This window comes from Arachis hypogaea, chromosome 13 (assembly GCF_003086295.3).
Source record: "Arachis hypogaea cultivar Tifrunner chromosome 13, arahy.Tifrunner.gnm2.J5K5, whole genome shotgun sequence".
In the NCBI taxonomy this organism is placed as follows: domain Eukaryota; kingdom Viridiplantae; phylum Streptophyta; class Magnoliopsida; order Fabales; family Fabaceae; genus Arachis; species Arachis hypogaea.
Genome location: NC_092048.1, coordinates 140931320 through 140950505, shown reverse-complemented (window position 1 = coordinate 140950505; position 19186 = coordinate 140931320). Strand labels below are relative to the sequence as shown.

General features: G+C 28.5%; 1 protein-coding gene across 1 annotated transcript; it reads right to left on the bottom strand.

Moving 5' to 3' along the window:
• Window positions 1–2288: 2288 nt before the first annotated feature.
• LOC112792298 (bidirectional sugar transporter N3) lies at window positions 2289–5625 on the bottom strand. The gene is made up of 6 exons (XM_025835477.3): window positions 5374–5625; window positions 5243–5279; window positions 4227–4437; window positions 3979–4140; window positions 3770–3889; window positions 2289–2790 (listed from the first exon to the last, which is right to left on the bottom strand). The coding sequence occupies exons 1-6, from the start codon at window positions 5426–5428 to the stop codon at window positions 2494–2496; spliced, it is 882 nt and encodes a 293-aa protein (XP_025691262.1). The 5' UTR covers window positions 5429–5625; the 3' UTR covers window positions 2289–2493.
• Window positions 5626–19186: the final 13561 nt, after the last annotated feature.

Genomic DNA, 19186 nt, shown 5'->3' with positions numbered 1-19186 from the left:
GTAAAATTCATTATTTTAATTAATTAAAACCTAATTCTTATTCAACCAAACTAACAAGATTTAACAACAACTCTAAGAAAATATTAAATTTACAAAATAATATGAAAAAACATTATAACCAAACCAACAAACAAATTTGATGATATTAGTGGTGACTCGTGGTAACAAAGGCAGCAGTAACGACGACGTGAACATAAATTGCAGCGGAAGATGCAACGGCGGCAGCAGCAGATTTGACGAGCACGTGCAGCGACGGATGCTCCAGGCACGGTGGCGACGTCAACTTACTCCATCTGACGATAACGACTTTGTATGCCCAAAACGCCGTGTTTCACTAAATAACAGTACCATCAGATTATTCCGACCCTAAATCCGACAGTACTGAGCATGTTAAAAAAATTTTTTTCCTCAAAATATTACCGTCGTTGTCACTGTCGGAATTTGTGTTATGGCGGTTATATTTTAGGGTTACGAATTATTTGTCTAATCTGACGATAAATCTGACAAAATTCTGCCACTATCTTCCGACGGTAACTTCAACGGTACTCAACATTTTTTTATAGTAAATTTTTTAATTTTATGACAAATAAATAACTTGTTATAAAAATATTGTATTTTATGAAAAATTAATTTTTGGTTACAAAATATTTTGAATTCTTACAACAATATAATCTTTTGTTATAAAATATCATAATATTTTACAACAAAATAACAATTCAATACAAAAATTAATAAAATTTGTAACAAATTTTTTTTGTTGTATAAAATATTCTTATTCTATAACAATAATTAATTATTGTTAAAAAACTATAATTTATAATAATTTTAAATTTGATACAATTTTTTTGTTACAATTTTTTTATTTTCTTATAGTGCTGACGAGGAATATCAACTTCAATTCCTATCATAATTATCAAATTCAGTCCAATTTGATCGGTAAATCCAATCATCAATTTAAATTAGGTCATTATTGAAACCAGTCAAATAATTAATCTAGTCAAATTTAATTAAACACAATAAAAATTTTGTCAAACTTAATTAAAACCGGTTAAAATTGATTCAGACAAACTCGGTCAAATTAAAAAAATATTATTTTTTATATATGATACTTTTTATTGAATATATTACATAAATAAAATTAATTATATTTATAAATTTTTAAAAATAATATTTTATTAATTATAATATATTTTTTATTTTTATGATTATTATTTTTTATAAATATTCTAAGAGTAGTATAATAAATATAAATTTTATAAATACTTGAAAAGTATAATAAATATAAACTAATTAATAAATTATTAAAATTTAAAAATAATAATTAATTTAATATAAAATAAAATAAAATAAAAACAGATATTTATTATGAAAATAAAAAATAAAATAAATTTTACAAAATTATATATTTAATTATCAATAGATCAATCAATTTAACTTATAACTCTAGTTAAATCAATAAAATAAGCTAATAATTTAACCAGTTTAATTCTAATAACTGTGATTCTTACCACTCAACCATCAGTAGTATATCTAATGCAGCCACTACTTAATGATGATAATAATAATAATAATAATAATAATAATAATAATAATAATAATAATAATAATAATAATAATAATAATAATTAGAGATAAAGTATTTGTTATTATTATTATGAAATATATTATGATTTTTCATTAGGATGAATTTTTATGATATCAATTTAAATTCTATATTATTATTTAATATTTTATTAGTATAAATTTATTAATGTTATTTTTTTACAGTAGTGTTATTCATAATATATATTTTTATATTTTGTATATTTTTTTATTAGGATTATTTTTATTATTAATTTAAATTTTTCATTATCGTTTAATTAATATTTTATTATTATAAATTTATGAATTTTTTTTACAAGAATACTATTCATAAATTATATATCTTTTTTATTTTTTTATTTTCACTTGATAAAATTTGATGCGTAAGCAAGGTTCCTAAATTATTTGTATATAAATTATGTGGTAGGGTGTTAATTAGGTGTTTACTTTTCTGTACATAAATCATGGAAGATTATTAGTGTATTTTATATATGTACAATTTTAAAAGCTCATCGCTACGAGGGTTAGGATTATATGTTAATGAAAAATATTAAATTTTTGAGTAAATCATGATAGGGTATCATAACTCCCGAGTCCCGACATTTGTTTAAGCGGAGTAGTGAAGTAACTATTAGATCAACCTAATTTATTTATGATTTTATGTATTTGATTTAGGTAAAAAAGCCTAAAACTATAACAAGATAAGATGAGAGAAATTGAAAATCTAATTATTATTAAATTATAGTAAGAAAGTCGCATACAAGCAAGGATGATAAACAGCTAAGAAATCATCACTGGCCTTAGGAATTAGTATATAAGCATTAAGCAAGCATATATATAAATAAACCCATGGCCTTCGACACTTGCTCCATGAAAACAATAATCACTCAGCACATCTACTTTCATCGATCATCACACTATGGTTTCGATGTCACGCACATTTTTCTCATCATCATCATCATCATCATGATTATTATTGTTATTCTTTGTCATCACTCTATGATCCTTTGTAATTGGTGATGGAATTGGAACTATAATCTCATTAGTCCCCTTTGGGCTCAATTCTATAACAACGTTTGTGACCAAATCTAATGTTTTATGCTCCTTCTTAGAATATCCCTTATTGTTACCACCATTATTATTATTCCTGTAAATTCCATATAACACCATCTGTACTACTCCCAGAGCAAAACCCACCACATTTGGTATCTGCACAAATTACATACATTAATTAACCAATATTATTATTATAATCAAGCTAGCATTATTCATTATTGAAACATTTATTTATTTATCTAATACATGCACTCAAATCATCATTATATGGAAAAAAAATAATAAGAAATATCTTAAATTCTTATTGTAAGAATATGTAATTAATCCACGCACTATGTTGTCATTTTTTGGTCAAAAAGACTTTAATAATTAATATATTATGTTAATATATGTGTATAAGTTGGCGGGTTCATAATAATAATGAATAAAATAAATCAACCCTATATAAATCTAGGAATTCTTATATATATAATACACGCAACGATGCTTCTTATCATGAAGAGTATGATGATTATATAACTTTAATAATGCTTAAAAACTATTGTTAAAATTAAAATAATATTGTTTATTAACAGTGTCATTTAATTTAAAAAATAAAAGTAAAAATAATACCAAAATATAAAAAAGAATATGATCTTAATTTTAAATATTGCTAAAATTGTATAATTGTATAGTCATTATAGTTATAATTAAAAAAATAATTTAAATATATAATTAAGAGAAAGTTTACAAGCTAGTATTTTTATTAAAATTTGACAAATACTTAATCAGTAAAAAAAAAGTGAATAATTTTACACCATTAAATATAATCTCATATTATTAAAAATATTAATAATGACTAATTGATAGTTACAAATGACAAAATTACTTGCCTTCTAGCACTCCTCTATAATTGATTAATAGCAATCATTATTAATATTTAAATCAAAAATACTATTCGTACACCAAAAATAACTATTAAAATCAACTATCAAAGTATTTATGTATAAATATATATGTGATCTTTAATTTATTTTCAACGTGTATTTATATTCTAACATCCTAGTGGCTGATTTTAGTAACTGATTTTGGTGTATACGTAACATAATCCAAATAATTTTATTGTAATAAGAGGATGTTAATAGATACTTACAGCAATGCATATGTCCTTAATAAATGCGCCATAACCAAACCACATAATAGCACTAAGTGTGAGGAACAATGAGAGATTGAAGGGCATAAACTCCACACTCTTTGTACGAATAACTTGTGCCTGCATATATAGCAAGGAATTTAATTATATATATTAATATAGAAAACGAAGTAATTAGTTAATTAAACAAAGGAATAATTTGGACTCACCATAATGCTTAGGGGTGCTGCAAATACAGACACTGAAATAGATACACATATCCATCCAAGGACTTTGACACGAAGGGAACCGTGTAGTGCAAAGTTGGTAACACAAAATATCAATGCAAACAAGCCCACATTCATTGCCATAAATAGTTTTATGGTCAACCACTGCAATCAGTAATCAACTTAATTAATTGGTGCTCTTTTCATAATTGATCAATTATTATTAGCAACTATGTATGAATATATATTACCCTAGCATCCTTATTTGCATAGATTATGTACGTTAAAATGTAAATAATCTCTATGCCACATCCAAATGAGTTAATGGTGATGAGAAGAATAACATCCTTTTTAAGTGAGGCATAGTATAGCCATAAAACACAGCTGAATAATGCCACAAGGTAAGGCAGTGATTGGAACTCTTCGGTCGATTTCTTTTTGAATATTCTGTAAAATGTTGGCCTGAAATTTTCCGGAGAAAAAAAAAATTATTTTTCGTTAATAATAACAATGTATGTGTATATGTAATTGGAAAAGTATAGATAGTCAATGAAAATACTAAATAATGCGAATAATAGATATATCGGATGTTCAATTTATTAAATGTGCGGATGGTTATCCTAATATTAATATTTAGATGAGTAATTTAGATATATAGTGTGTTTTTACTTTATTAGATCAATTTTAGAGTCTATTATTCATATTGTTTACAAAAGTCATTGTCTACCTAACAAAATCCTATATAATTTTGCCACTTTTTAATTAATAACATTACTAATTTATTGTATGTTATTTTCAAATTAATAATGTTATATTATCAATAAATATTATATTTTCGACCAACGTTTAATGTTTAGTTAACAATAATTTGCATACATATATTTTGTATCAGCATTTGATTAGTAATAATTTATAGTTTACACTTACATTATATTAATAATGGTTTACACATATTTATTAAAATTTATACATATAAATTAATAAAATTAATTTATTAAAGACAATTTAGTATTTGTGTTTGCTAAATTCTAACCAAAATTCTTGAATGTTGATGGCTGCAAGATTTGATGGTCTCAAAATACTTTTAATAAAGATAATTTAATGAAAAGTAAAATAACAAAAAATAAAAAATAATTTAAAAATCACACAAAAAATAAGTGTCATTAATTATGAGAGGCAAAATCATTATCGTTTGTATATATGTTTAAAAGAGATGTCGAATTTATTGATATGTAGAAGAAGATAATAGATAGGTATATATACTTACAGGGGTGCCAAAAACACCATGAAGGAAATTACGTTACCTAGCATCATGAAAATAACAAAGGAGGAAATGTTAATTCCTTTAATTTGCTTAATTAGCTTTATAGCCAATAAAAAGGGGGTAAATATATATACCTAGTATGCCAAAAATAAGAGCCAAATTATCGTGGGTGGACACAGAAGAAGCCATGCTCTTATCTCTCTCTTTGAGAAAATTTTATAAACAAGGTGAGGGGTTGCTACAATAATTGCTAATAAGAAAACCTGAATGAGTAGTTTGGTTAGTACTTATTATTAGTAGCTAACTTCAATTCCTACTACTCAACCCCTCAACTAATGTAAATATGTAGCACTAGCCACTACTAATTAAAGCTGGTGAGAATTATTGAGCAAACCATGCCCTATATATACCCAAAGAAAATAGAGAGAATAATAATAATAACAATAATAAAAAATTTGTTATTATTAAAATATATATTATTAGGAAAAGTATAGGGTACCAACATATTACCTGCCAATTTCTGCCAACTCTTATTTATAATTGTGCTTCATGGAAGTGTGTTCGTAGATGTGTCTAATAATTAATATATTTTAAATACATATATAAAGAGACACATCTAGAAAATATATCTATAAAGATACTTCTATTAAACACAGCTATAAAAAAGACATTTTTATTAGACACATCCACGAATACACTTCCATAAAACACAATTATAAATAAAAGTTGGCAGAAGTTGGCAGATATACTGTTGGTAACGTAGTGGAACCGATATTATTAATAATGATTAATGATGTAAGATGAGCATTGCATATCATACATGTTTCATGAGGGGGTTGATAGATATGATCATTTTAGTAGGTGGCGTCGCAGAAAAAGAGAACCATTTAATTTGCATAATATTGCCACCTTAGGAAATGTCCACGTGTGCCGCCTCATAGTATATATTAAGCAAAACGTAATGCATTTAATTAATTTGCTAATAACAAGGCAAGAAAGCACTCAAATTGGTGAAAAACGTGACACAAGTAGTAACAGTCACGATTTCAATGATGATATTTATTTGGAGCATTTTTTACGTTACTTAAACATAGGGAAGGTGTCGTCGGTCTAATTAATCTTTCGTTAATTGATACATAATTCACGTGACACTTAGCTTAGCTTCCCCTGAATAATGCCCTCTAATGTTGCATATATGCGTATCTATCTCTCACGTTTTGCCTCGTCATTAAATCAAATCAACTAATCATTCTAGGTAGCTCTTTTTGTGTGATCGATTAATTAAGGTTACGTTTTTCGTGTATATTCTTCTTTCAGTTAGTGTGTTATGCAAAAGGAATAATATATATAACAACCCCCATCAACTACTTTAATAATATTGTTTACTTTTTGCAATTTTGTTGCTTTTAGTTTGTGGCTGGTAATTACTTAGTTTCTTCCATCAGTGAACACAAGATCGATGAAAATGATTCTTGATTTTCAGCAGAGAAAATGAAATGAAAATATTGTGTTACATCACACTCTTATATAGGCACTACACTGCTATAAGAAAAGCAGTTATAACTGCTATAACAGCAAACTACTTCAACAAACTGATTCTACCAATCTCTTATTTTTACTCTTATCACATCCATTATATATATATATATATATATATATATATATATATATATATATATATATATATATATATTGTCATCATTTTTTGTTATATTAATTATTGAATTAATGTATGAGAAAAACTAGAAGACTAACAGAACTTGTTGTTTTTGGTTCGTATTTATCTAATAATTTAATAATATATTTTTAAATATTGATAATTAATTACGGATAAAAATTATAAATTCGGTTGGTTCTCTAGTATTTTGTTAATGTATTATATATAAATTATATTTAGATGTATTAAATATTTTTGTATCTAAATAGTAAATGAATTAATTAAGAATAACTAAAAAATAACAATGACAACAAAAAAAAATAAAAGAAAAGTAAAGAGTAACATATAGCATATGACTATCATTATTGTATATGTTTATAGCTTCGGTAGTGTCCTGATATATTTCGTGCTGCTCAGCATGGTGCATTCACATAGACTTGCGTACATTTTCATTTTTATTATCCAGCACAATTTTCAATACTAATATATTTAGGTCGGTTAATTAATTACTTGTAGGGCTGAGAATGGTAGCGAGTATTCGATTACTCATTCAAATCTGAATCAAATTAATTAAATTAATTCTGAAATCAACAGGTCGGGTCCAATTCAAACTAAACCAATAACTATTTCTAGTAATTGATTCGGATGACAGTTCTGGAGGTATGGAACCCAAACCAACTCATAGACCCATTCATATATTAATTAAATAAAAATAAAAAAAATATATACATATTCTTAATGAGTTTTTCGACTTGTAACCCTAATACAGCAATACTAGCGGTGCCCTCTCACACTCTCCGTCTCTTACCTATGGAGTAAACAAACCCACAAACCCAGAAATTCTAGCAGAGGCAGAGCTTCCTCATACTTGTATTAATTAATGAAAGTCAAGATCTGATAAAATACATGACTTCTTTTATGAAATAATAATATATAGAGTTTTGCTAATAATAAATATCCTAAAAATTAATATTGAAGATTTTTATAAAATATTTAGTGTTTAATATGTTTAGACTATTTCAATTGATATTATATGTTTATTATACTTATTGAATTTTTAAGATAAAAATTTCATTTTTGTATGAGTTTCTATTTTATTGGGTATCTAATTACCTAAACCGAGCCAATCCGTTTTTAATCCATTGAATTTAGTTTGGATACATACACAAAAAAATATAAATTCAAATCAAACTAAATTAATTATATTTTAATTGGTTCAATTTTAATTTCACTTTGAATCCGAACCAACCCGACCCATACTCACCCCTAATTACTTGAATTCGTATTATATACTTCCAATTTAATAAGTAAAATATTGTAAACATTCAGAAGATAAATATATACTACATATGAAGGGGGAAAAATTTCAAGTATTAGCATGTAATGTACTAGAGGCAAAATAGAAAAAAAATAGAGTAGAATTAAGAGAGAAACTGAGAGTGAGTGTTTTATTGTTGATTACAAAAAATGAAGATTATTTATATAGTGAGTTTCAGGATTACAATTTATAGTGGCAAGTGAGGTGTGAAAGCTAAGGTGTGATATAATTGGTTAGAGAGAGTAACTAGCTAATTAAATTGTTAAGATGTCATAATAAAATAACCACTTGTTAATTTAGGAAGGTTTACGTAACTAACACTAACATCATGTCCTCTCAAACCAACGGTCATTTAAGGTTTTGCTTTGAAGACTTTAAGTAGATTTCTGAAATTAGGAAAGATGAAACTGAGAGAGGTTTTGTCAGTGTATATATCTACCAGTACTAATTAATTCTGGGTTGGAATGTGTTGAACATAAATTTTTTTTTGGTTACATAATCTCTAACAAATGACTGATCAAGGGCGAAATGTTTTGATTTGTTGTATAAAATTAGTTTTGTTCTATCAATAGATTCTGAAGCCAAACAATTTCAATTATTGCATCAGAGATACCTCAAAATTCTGTTTCAGTGCTGCTCCTAGATACTGTAGCCTGTTTACGACTTGTCCAAGACACCAGATTCGGGCCAAGATAGATCCCATATCCATTGGTTGACTTTCTGTCATCAATCTCATTAGCCCAGTCTGAGTCACAGAAGTCATAAATTATGAAGTTTGTGAACTTGTTGAACCTTAATCTATGATGTGTTGTGCCTGCCAGATACCAGAGGATCCGTTTTACAGCTTTCCAGTGAGAATTGAGGTGGTTGTGAAGAAATTGTGCTACCTTATTGACTGAGAAAGGGATTTCTGGTCGGGTAATAGTGGCATATTGCAAGCCACCAACAATAGATATGTACAATGTAGACTTGGAGAAGGCTTCATCACCTGAGGTAGAGTGTTTGAGATAGGAGGTATGGGAGTGGGGACTGACTTTGCGTTACTCATCTCAGCTTTCTTCAGCAGATCCTTAATATATTTTGTTTGTTTAAAAGTTACTATGCCATTCAAGCTCCTTGCTACTTCAATGCTAAGAAAATAATTTATCCCACCAAGTTCTTTTAGTGAAAATGTGTCATTTAGCTGGGCCATGAGACTCTTGATTTTTGCTTCTGAATTGTCGGTGACTAGTGTGTCATCTACATACACTAGGATATAGATGGATGAGGTGTAAGTGAACCAGGTGAAGAGAGATACATCGGATTTGATGCTAGAAAAACCAAAGTTGAAGGGTAGAGCTCATTTTTGTGAACCAAGCACGAGGGACTTGCTTGAGTCCATAGAGTGATCTTTGAAACTTGCACACTTGTTGAGGGTTGAATGACACAAATCTCTCTAGCTGCTGCATGTAGACATTTTCAAAGAGATTCTCATTTAAAAATGCGTTGTTGAAATCAAATTGGTGAATTTTTCATCCTCTTGCAAGGGCCACACTGAGCATGATTCGAATTGTTGTAGGTCTAACTACAGGGCTAAAAATCTGATCGTAACTAGCTCCTTGCTTCTGGTGGAAACCTTTTGCCACGAGCCTCACTTTATATTTTTAAATGGTTCTGACAGTGTTCTTTTTTACTCTAAAAAACCATCTGTAGCCTATTGGCTCTGAATGAGTAGGTGGATCAACTAACTTCCACGTTTGGTTATTTATGAAGGCTGAGTATTCTTCATTCATTGCCTCCCTCCAGTGTGGAGTTTCAAGTGCTCGAATAATTGAGTGTGGAAGGCTATGGCTGGTGTCTTCTTCAGTGACTAAAGTGGCATCAAACACTTTGGGTTTAAAAATTTCACTCTTGCTTCAAGTTTGTGTAGCATGAGTATTTTGAGCAGGAAGGGAGGCATGATTGAGTTGATCATGCTGAGTGTTTAGTCCAATGACAACTTGTAAAGGTACAGTTTCAAAAAATTCTTCATTTTCAACAAGTACATTAGCAGAATTATCAATAGACTCAGTATTAGTTACATGAACAGATGTTGTTGGCAATGAATTAGATATGGAATTGGTAAAATTAGAAGGAGTATCATGAATACCTATAGGTAGAGGGTGGTGTGGTTTCTTATTTTTTCAAGATTAGGTGTGGTGTGATGTTCACTAAAAATTAAAAGGATGGAAATGGGGATTTATGTTCACAAAATAGCATATGTCAGGTGATATACACCCTGCTTGATGGAGACAGACACTTGTAGCCTCTGTGGTCAAAGCTATAACAAATAAAAATGTATTTGATGGACTTGTGATCAAACTTATGTCTGTTGTATGGTTTTAGCTAAGGGTAGTAGGTGTAGTCAGAAGGCTTTAAGGAACTGTAATCAGGTGTGGAAGAGAGTTTCTAGTGGTGTCTTGAGAATAAGAACTTGGGTGGACAGTCAATTTATGAGGTATGTGAAGGTCAATATGGCTTCATCCCAGAAAGAGATAGGAAGGGTTGCTTAGGACAGTAGTGTTAGTGAGGTCTCTGTTAAGTGCTTGTGTTTCTTTTCTACACAACCATTTTGCTGGTGTATTTGGAGACAGATAAGTCTATGCTGGATTCCTTATTCTCTAAGATATTGAGTGAACGCTTTGGACAGGTACTCTTCACCGTTATCTGTTTGTAGTGATTTGATTTCGTGGTTTGTTCTGGACTCTATCATAGTTTTGAAGTGACAGAAAGTTGTGAAAGCTTGTGATTTGGTTTGGAGGAGGTAGATGAAGGTGTATTTGCTGAAGGTATCAATAAAGCAAACATAATATCTGAAGCATGACCTACTTATGGTTGGTGCAAGCCCCCAAAGATCAGAATACACAAGTTCTAAGGGTGTGTTGTATTTGGTTTCTGACCGTGAGAAAGGGATGAGTTGATGGATTTTGTTGGCGAGACATGGTTTACAGTGTGTGTTGGAGCTGCTGTGACTTTGAAAAAAGGGATTTGGTTCTTAATGAGAATATTTTTAGTAATTTTGTGTGGGGATGGCCTAGTCTATGGTGCTAGAGGTCAAATGTGCTGGTATTGTTGGATTTTGGCTCTTGATTGTCTAAGGGTTTGCTGCTGATTTCAAGTGTGTTAGTGATAATAACATCATTAGTGCTAGCAATATTAGCATAATAGAAGGAACAAAAGAGACAATATTGGCAGCAACTTTATTTATATTGGGAATGATATGTGAATTTGAATATTGTTGTTTGCACTTCTCTTGGTGCTAGTACACTTATTTTTTCTACTAAGCTAAAATTTTCACTATTTGAGCTAAAATTGCAGTTTTAATTTCAGTTTTGTTCCAAACTATATTATTTTGACTACTACTATTACAGCTACTAATTTCTTCTTCTTTTTCTTTTGTTAAGTTGTGCTATTCTTTTCTTTTTCTTTGCTCTTTTCTTTTTCTTTTTCTTTTCTCAAACTATCAGCAACGATCACACTATCAACAATATTAGCACAAAATTTCTTTTCCTTTTCAACAGAAAAATCTTGAACTTTTATCAATTTTTCAGATTGGCCTTTGTATCTGGATATGATGAAACTAATATAATCCATTTTTAAGTCTGCCTTATAGTAGAATCTTCTTGAATTTCTGACATTTTATAGCACACAAGTAAGGCTAGAATTCAAACAATATTCCATTGTCAAGTGTAAATTTGGAGACACTCACTAAATTCTTTGAAATTTGATGGGGCATGAAACAAATTATGGAGTTTAAAAAATTTATTTAACATAAATGCATGCATGATAGAACTTCCAATATTAGTAATGCTCATATCTTTTCCATTATCTCCAAACACTGTTGATCATATTCATTTGGTCAAAAATATTGTGACGAGATGCTCCAGAGTTAGGATACCATCATGTGTCACTGCTGCTTGCTAGAACTGTTAGCAATGCTTGAAGAGCTTGGTTAGGCTTGCTTGGTTGCTGAGTGTATTGGACGTAAGGCTGAGTTTGGTTTGTTATGTTGATAAAAAGAACCATTGTGGTGGAGGCGCCTGATTGGAATGTTAAAGTTGTGGATTTTGGTAACGCTGGTTGAATCTATGGTAACATTGTCAAACAGTGTGGCCAATTTTTCCACAAAGCTTCTTCCTCTACTTTTGTTGTTTTGGCCTCTGTATGAGTCTCTTGTCAGTCTTGTGTAGTTTTCATAGGAGTCTGATGTTGTGTAGTCACTAACTTCTTTACCTGCATCTGGTTCTTTGTGCACTAAATTCGCATGAGCCATGGTCAGATTCGTTTTTCAAAATCTGTCATTCACTTCCTCTTGTGCTCGAACCTGTGACTCGAACTCACTAACAGTCATGTGATCCATTCTTTCATTAACCATGGTGATGAAAGCATTGAACTCTTCATCCAATCCTCTTAAAGCACATTCAAAATATTCCTCTTTTGAGAGAGGAGCTCTAAGAGCTGAAGTGAGTTGATTACCTTGTTCATCTTGCCGATATATTCATAAATTGTTGATCAATATTTCTTGATTTTCTTCAGCTACACTTTTAGCGATTTTATCCTTGATTTGAGTCTTGCTGCGAAGTAGTCTTCTAGAGCATTTCAGATCTAATACACATAGTCATATTCTACAACTTTGTTAACAAAAATTTCATTCATGGCAGAGAGTATCCAGCCACTAGGCATTCATTTCGTTGTTTCCATTCTTTAAATTTTGGAGAGATTCTTTTTTCTGTTTGATCTTGATTAGTGTCGAATTTTCTTGGAATCGACGATATTGCTACGATGTGATTCTGCAACTTGTTTGCCTTGAGGTACGCTAGTGTTTGGGATTTTTATGTTTTGAAGTTGTCTTCATCTAACTTTATTGTTGCTAAAAAGTTGGCAATCGAAGCCATTGTTATTGTTGTTGACTGAAGCTTTGAAGCTTAAACAGTTAAGTGTTGATTTGCGAAAGGTGTGGAATCCTTCATGAATCAGAACCGTAAAATTTTGATACCATGTAAGATACCTGAGACAAAAAAAGAAAGATAAAAAGGAAAATTGAGAGAGTAAATGAGAGTGAATATATTGTTGTTGATTGCAGAAAATGAAGATTAGTTGAACAGTGAGTTTTAGAATTATAATTTATAGTGGCAAGTGAAGTGTGAGAGGTGTGACTATAGTTGATTAATAGAAAAAGAAATCAACTAACTAACTTGTTGAGCTATCATATAACAAAATATATAACTGCTTGCTAATTTATAAAGGTTTATTTAGGTAGCGTTTGGTGGAGAGACAGAGACGGAAAGATTGAGATTGAGAGACAAAGACTAAGAGACAAAAATTAAAATAAATTTCAGTATTCTATTTGGTGTAAAGTGGGAGACAAAAATTGAAAGAAAAATAAAATTCTAATTTAATTTGTACAAAGGGTAAAATTAGAATTAATTAATTGAAATGAAGGTATTTTAGGTGTAAAATGTTATTAAAATTTCAGTCTCCATCTCTAAAAATTTTAGTCCCTGTGTCCCCACTTTTTAAAAGTACTGAATACTGAAATTTTGGGGATAGAGACAAAAATTTTAATATCAGTCTATAAACCAACAAATATGATATTGAGTTTTAGTCTCGCAGTTTCTATTTCAATACCTCAAAACAAATGCTACCTTAAGTAACACTAACAAGCATAACTTTTAGTCTTTTATATATATTATGACGCTCAAAATTTTTCATAAATTAAGGTTTAACTTTTTAATTAAGACTTTCCTGGATTAATCAATTGGGAAAATGTTAGATGAATCATACTTTTTTAAAAGGTAAGAGTTAATTAGTTAATATCGATTCAAAATATAGAAAGAAAATTTTCAATAACCTAACATTTGAGTTAAAATTAAGCAAGAGAAATGTGTGTATTTCATGTTGACGTCTGGATTTTAGTGTAGTAGTAGCAATTTTAATAACTATTATTTTATATTATATATATCCAAAATTAACTACTTAATAAATTATTATATATTTATATTATTTAATTTATTTTTAATATATATTTTATATTAAAAATTAATTTAATAGTTAATTTTAATATACACCTCATATGATTAAAAAATTATAATGCATGATAACATTTCATGTGATTGCATTGTGTAGTGCTAGCTTTGATACTACAACACACATAAAAATTTTAATTAACTATTAACATAATAAATTTATAAAATTAGATTAAATTAAAAACTAATTAAAAAAATTGAGATATTAAAATTCTTTAATTTGAGATTTATTTGATCTAATTTCATAAATTTATTATATTAATTAATTATCAATTACAATTATTAGATGTGTATTGTGATATCACTTAACATGTCATATCAATAAATTTTGACGTTATTAATAACAAAAATAATAAAATAACTAAAATAATTAATTTAAAATTTTTAATAGACGAATTTAATTAAAAATAATTTTTTAATAATTAATTTAAAAAATAATGATGTTTCATAAACTAATTTGATAATTTACTCCTTTACAGTATTTTTTGGTCGAAATGTGGATGACCATTATTCAAAACATGGTACTTTAGTTTAATGTATATAGAACAAAATATAAGATAAGATACAAGATACAAGATACGGGGTTACCAATTAAAAACTCTCTTAATTGTAAAGTGCCATAAAAAAATTGAAAAGCTTTAGCTTTCAGGAACGAATTTTGCATTGAGCACTGTCCATTGCGTCGCATTTGCTATTAATATATACACATTCTTTTGTGTATAAGATAAGATATGTTACATGATACGTATTCCTTCACCCCCAATTATATATTTGGATGCAATAAGAACTTTCGCACTAAATAAAGGTGGCTGATTGATGATTTGATATTGCTAATATTTGCTATAATTAATTCATTTTGGTAGTTAATTATATATAGTACTAATTAACAATCTGCGCAAGTTATAAAATTTGTATGCATAAAAAAACATTTTATATATTTATAATCTAATCACTTGATGAGAATGGAAACTTGGTGGCTTTGGTGGTTCTTTTTTTTTATTATATGGTGTGGTGGTCTCTAATTGTTTCTTTATTTCACTTTTTTTTTTCATTTTTCTCTTCTCTTCTTTCTTTGCTTTATTCTCTCTGTAAATCGAATTTATTTTGGAAAATTACTCTAGAAGGCTATTATAGAGAATTAATTATTAAAAATAACAGTTTTGGAATGAAATTATTTAAAAAGGTTGATTTATGTAAACATGAAAAATGCTAATATAGAATTATTTTGGAAAATAAAATTTAGTCTTTGAAACTGCAGCAAGATAGGCATGTGATGACCCACATATATAAATAAATGTAAAAATATTATGCAAGCAAGTGATTTTTATAATGAAATATTATCTATATATTAATACTCTTGATATTTATATAAAAATATAACTATTAATAATTAATTATATATTTAAATTATTTTTTAATTAATAAAACAAAATATATATATTTAATTGTAAAAAAAATACTAATACTAAAACAGTATTTATTATAAAAATTTAATTTTAATATATTATCAATATAAAATAGTTATATATATATATTTAATTACGTCAAAAAAAAAATTATATTTTAAGAAATGACTAAATTTTATTTTCGTGTCAACGTACAATAATACCTTTGATCATCTTCAATCTTAATTTGTTCTTCGATTGCAATAAAACCCTGTTTTTTTCCTCTCAATGTAATTGAATATATCAGTTTATCTCTGCACTGCATTGGCTTGGGTTGCTGAAATTCTTATCCCTTTTATAAGTACAACAATGTTTATCGAGCAACAATGAAATTTTCTTGGCAATTGTGTCATTGAAATTTTTTATCAGTAGACTACTTAAACGATACTCGAGAAATTTTGTTGACAAAAAATATTTAATTGGCTAATAGAAAAAATAATATGGCAAATTAAATTAAAAGATTATCTCACATTATCTTTAATTTACTTTTAATTTCAAAAAATTCAAAGTTAAATTTTTATATTATAATGCAGAATTATATTTTATATTAACTTTTTTAACATTAAAAATTTTAGTAGTGATTCTTTAAATGTTAATAAGCTAAAGAATATTTTAATGAATTTTAAAAAAAATGTTAATAAAATATGAAATATATATATATAAGTACAGTGGCTCTACTTACAATGAGACGTTATTATAAATGGATGGTTAAGAAAAAGATATGCATGGTTGAAGCTAAAGGTAGCTAAAGGGTGAAATTGTTCTAGGGTTCATCGAGCACATGTGGTTGCCATAAGACAGCTGGGTTTGAAGCAAACATTCCTTTCATTTTGAATAAATAAAAATAATTGTCTCATTCCTTGTTTCATTATTAGCTACAACTTATCGTCATTTGTGACATCTTCCTTTCATTAAAATATTTATATATTTTTTAATGGTGATTAATAAAACGAAGTCGAAAATGGAGACACACACGATTTACAATTAATATTCTTTAGGAATTTTTTTTTGTATATATGCTATAAAGAGCAATAATATATATAGAGGATTGTTTTCTGCATAAAACAATCTTCTCTTCAATATTCTTTTGGAGTGAGATATATACTTACATGAAAGAAGAAGAAATTTCTTTACCTATATTTTTGTGGTAGATTTATTTATTATTAGGATTAGAATTATGGAATATTTTTTCTTTGAGCAATGGCAGTGAGGGTTGATGTCTTGACGATGAGGTAAAATTTATCTTTTTTTTTGGTGAGCAACCAAGAAAAGGAAAAAAAATGAAACAAAAGAGCAGAAAAGAAAAACAAAAACAAAAAGTAAAAAAAATCAGATTTTTAACAGTAAAAGAGGATAAATTATTTCTGATGACTGATATTAAAGATGAATCTCATCAGTATCGTTACCTTCACATCCCATCTTTGCTAACCGATCTGCCATGATATTAGCTTTTTTTGGAATAAGCTCAAAACGAACATCCCAATCCCTTCTCAATTTCAATTCAAAGATCAGTTATATCACTTTTTATCAAAATGCGAGAGCGAAACTTGCCAATCACTTACCAGCTCAAAAGCCGCCGTGCAATCCATCTCACAGACAACAAGCTTAAGACCTGCCTCCCAAGTCCAAGCCAATTCTTTTCATATACTTTACAACTCCATCGTAATGATACTAGATCCAAAGGAATTTTTTGAGCATCCCATTACTCATTGACTGGAGCTATTGTGAATTACTCACCCAAAATCTGCATAATCATTTCCAAATTCACACTCCCATCACAATTTAACTTCCAAACACCAAGTTCTAGCGGAGACCAAGAAAGGGGTTTTAATTCCTGGACGCAACACACTCGATTCTGAATTGTATATTCAAAATCAAATATCCACTTGCGAGCTTTGTAAGCAATTGACCCAGAAGATCCAAAAGCTCCTTGAAAATTATCAATATTTATGTCTTGCCAAATCAACCATATTATACCTGCATTTTTAATGTTATTTATTTATTTTTTCCCTTTTGATTCGAAACTAATTGGGCTAATTTTTTATATAATTTTTTTTATCTAACACTTAATTATTAAATTTGATAGTATTTTTTAAAATTTTGAGAGCAAAAACTCCCCGATATTATATATTTCAAAAAAAAATCATAAAATTCAATAACTAAGTGTTTGATAGAGAAAAGATCAAGTCAATAATTAAGATTGACCAAGATTTTAATTTAGCCGCCAAGTCAGTTAGTAAAACAGAATGCAGTTACATAAGCTAGCCTAATAATATAGTGTTCTCTCTTGTATAAATACTGATTGAGCTTGTTTTAGAAAACAGATTTTTGATGATTATTCATTCAATATAAACACATACACAGTTTTATGATTAATTAGGAACAGAACTTCAGATCTTTTTTTTTTTACTTTTTCTCATGGTATCAAAACTCATTAAGATCCATGGGAGAAATAGTTTCAATTTTTACTACTTTATCCAATGTGAAAATTTTTCTTTCTCAACCAATCCTTGATAAATTTGATAAATCTTCCTTCAAAACATGGGAGTAACTTGCTCTTTACACCATTGGTTTCAACAATCTTGAAGATCATCTGGTCAAAGAAAAGATTCCTCCAAAATTCTCCATTATTTGCAAATTTCATAAAGCTATATATGGATTAAAACAAACACTTCGTACTTGATACATTACATTATTTACAGCTTTAGGCAAGTTTAGCTTCACTACAATAAGGTCAGACCCTTCCTTGTTTACTAAAAGAACTTCTTCTTCTATGATTTTTATTTTAGTTTATGTTGATGATATACTGGTGAGTAGTAATAATTAAAATGAAATTATTGCATTGATGCAGAAATTACATGGCATGTTTGCTTTAAAATCTCTTAGCACTTTCAATTTTTTTTAGGAATTGAGGCCACTAAACTAAAATCTGATGCATATCATTTATCTCAAACTAAATACATAAAAGATGTGTTATGCAAATCAGGAATGATTGATGCTAAGTCAGTCCCAACATCTATGATTACTTCAGAAAAGCTTTCTAAACATAGTTTTGAACATTATTCTGATCCTACTTATTATCGTTATATAGTAGGGGCTCTGTAATACTGCACTCTCACTAGATCTGAGATAGCATTCTCAGTAAATAAGGTAAGCCAATTTATGCAAAGACCTTTGCTCAGCCACTAGAGATCAGTAAAAATGATCCTTCGATATCTAGCTGGTATAACTGAGCAAGGTCTGCTTTTTCATCCATCTACTAATCTCCAAATCTTTGGTTTTGCAGATGCTGATTGGGCCTCTGATGTTGATGATAAGAGATCCACTTCAGGCTATTGTATCTTCTTAGGCACTAATCTAGTCATACTCGTGGTACAGTCATTGAATTTCAAATTCGTTCTATTTCTGAACCAAAATTTTTCAATCCTATTGCCTACAAATCTTTCTATGCTAATTTCCCTAAAGAGTCCTTTGATCGTCATC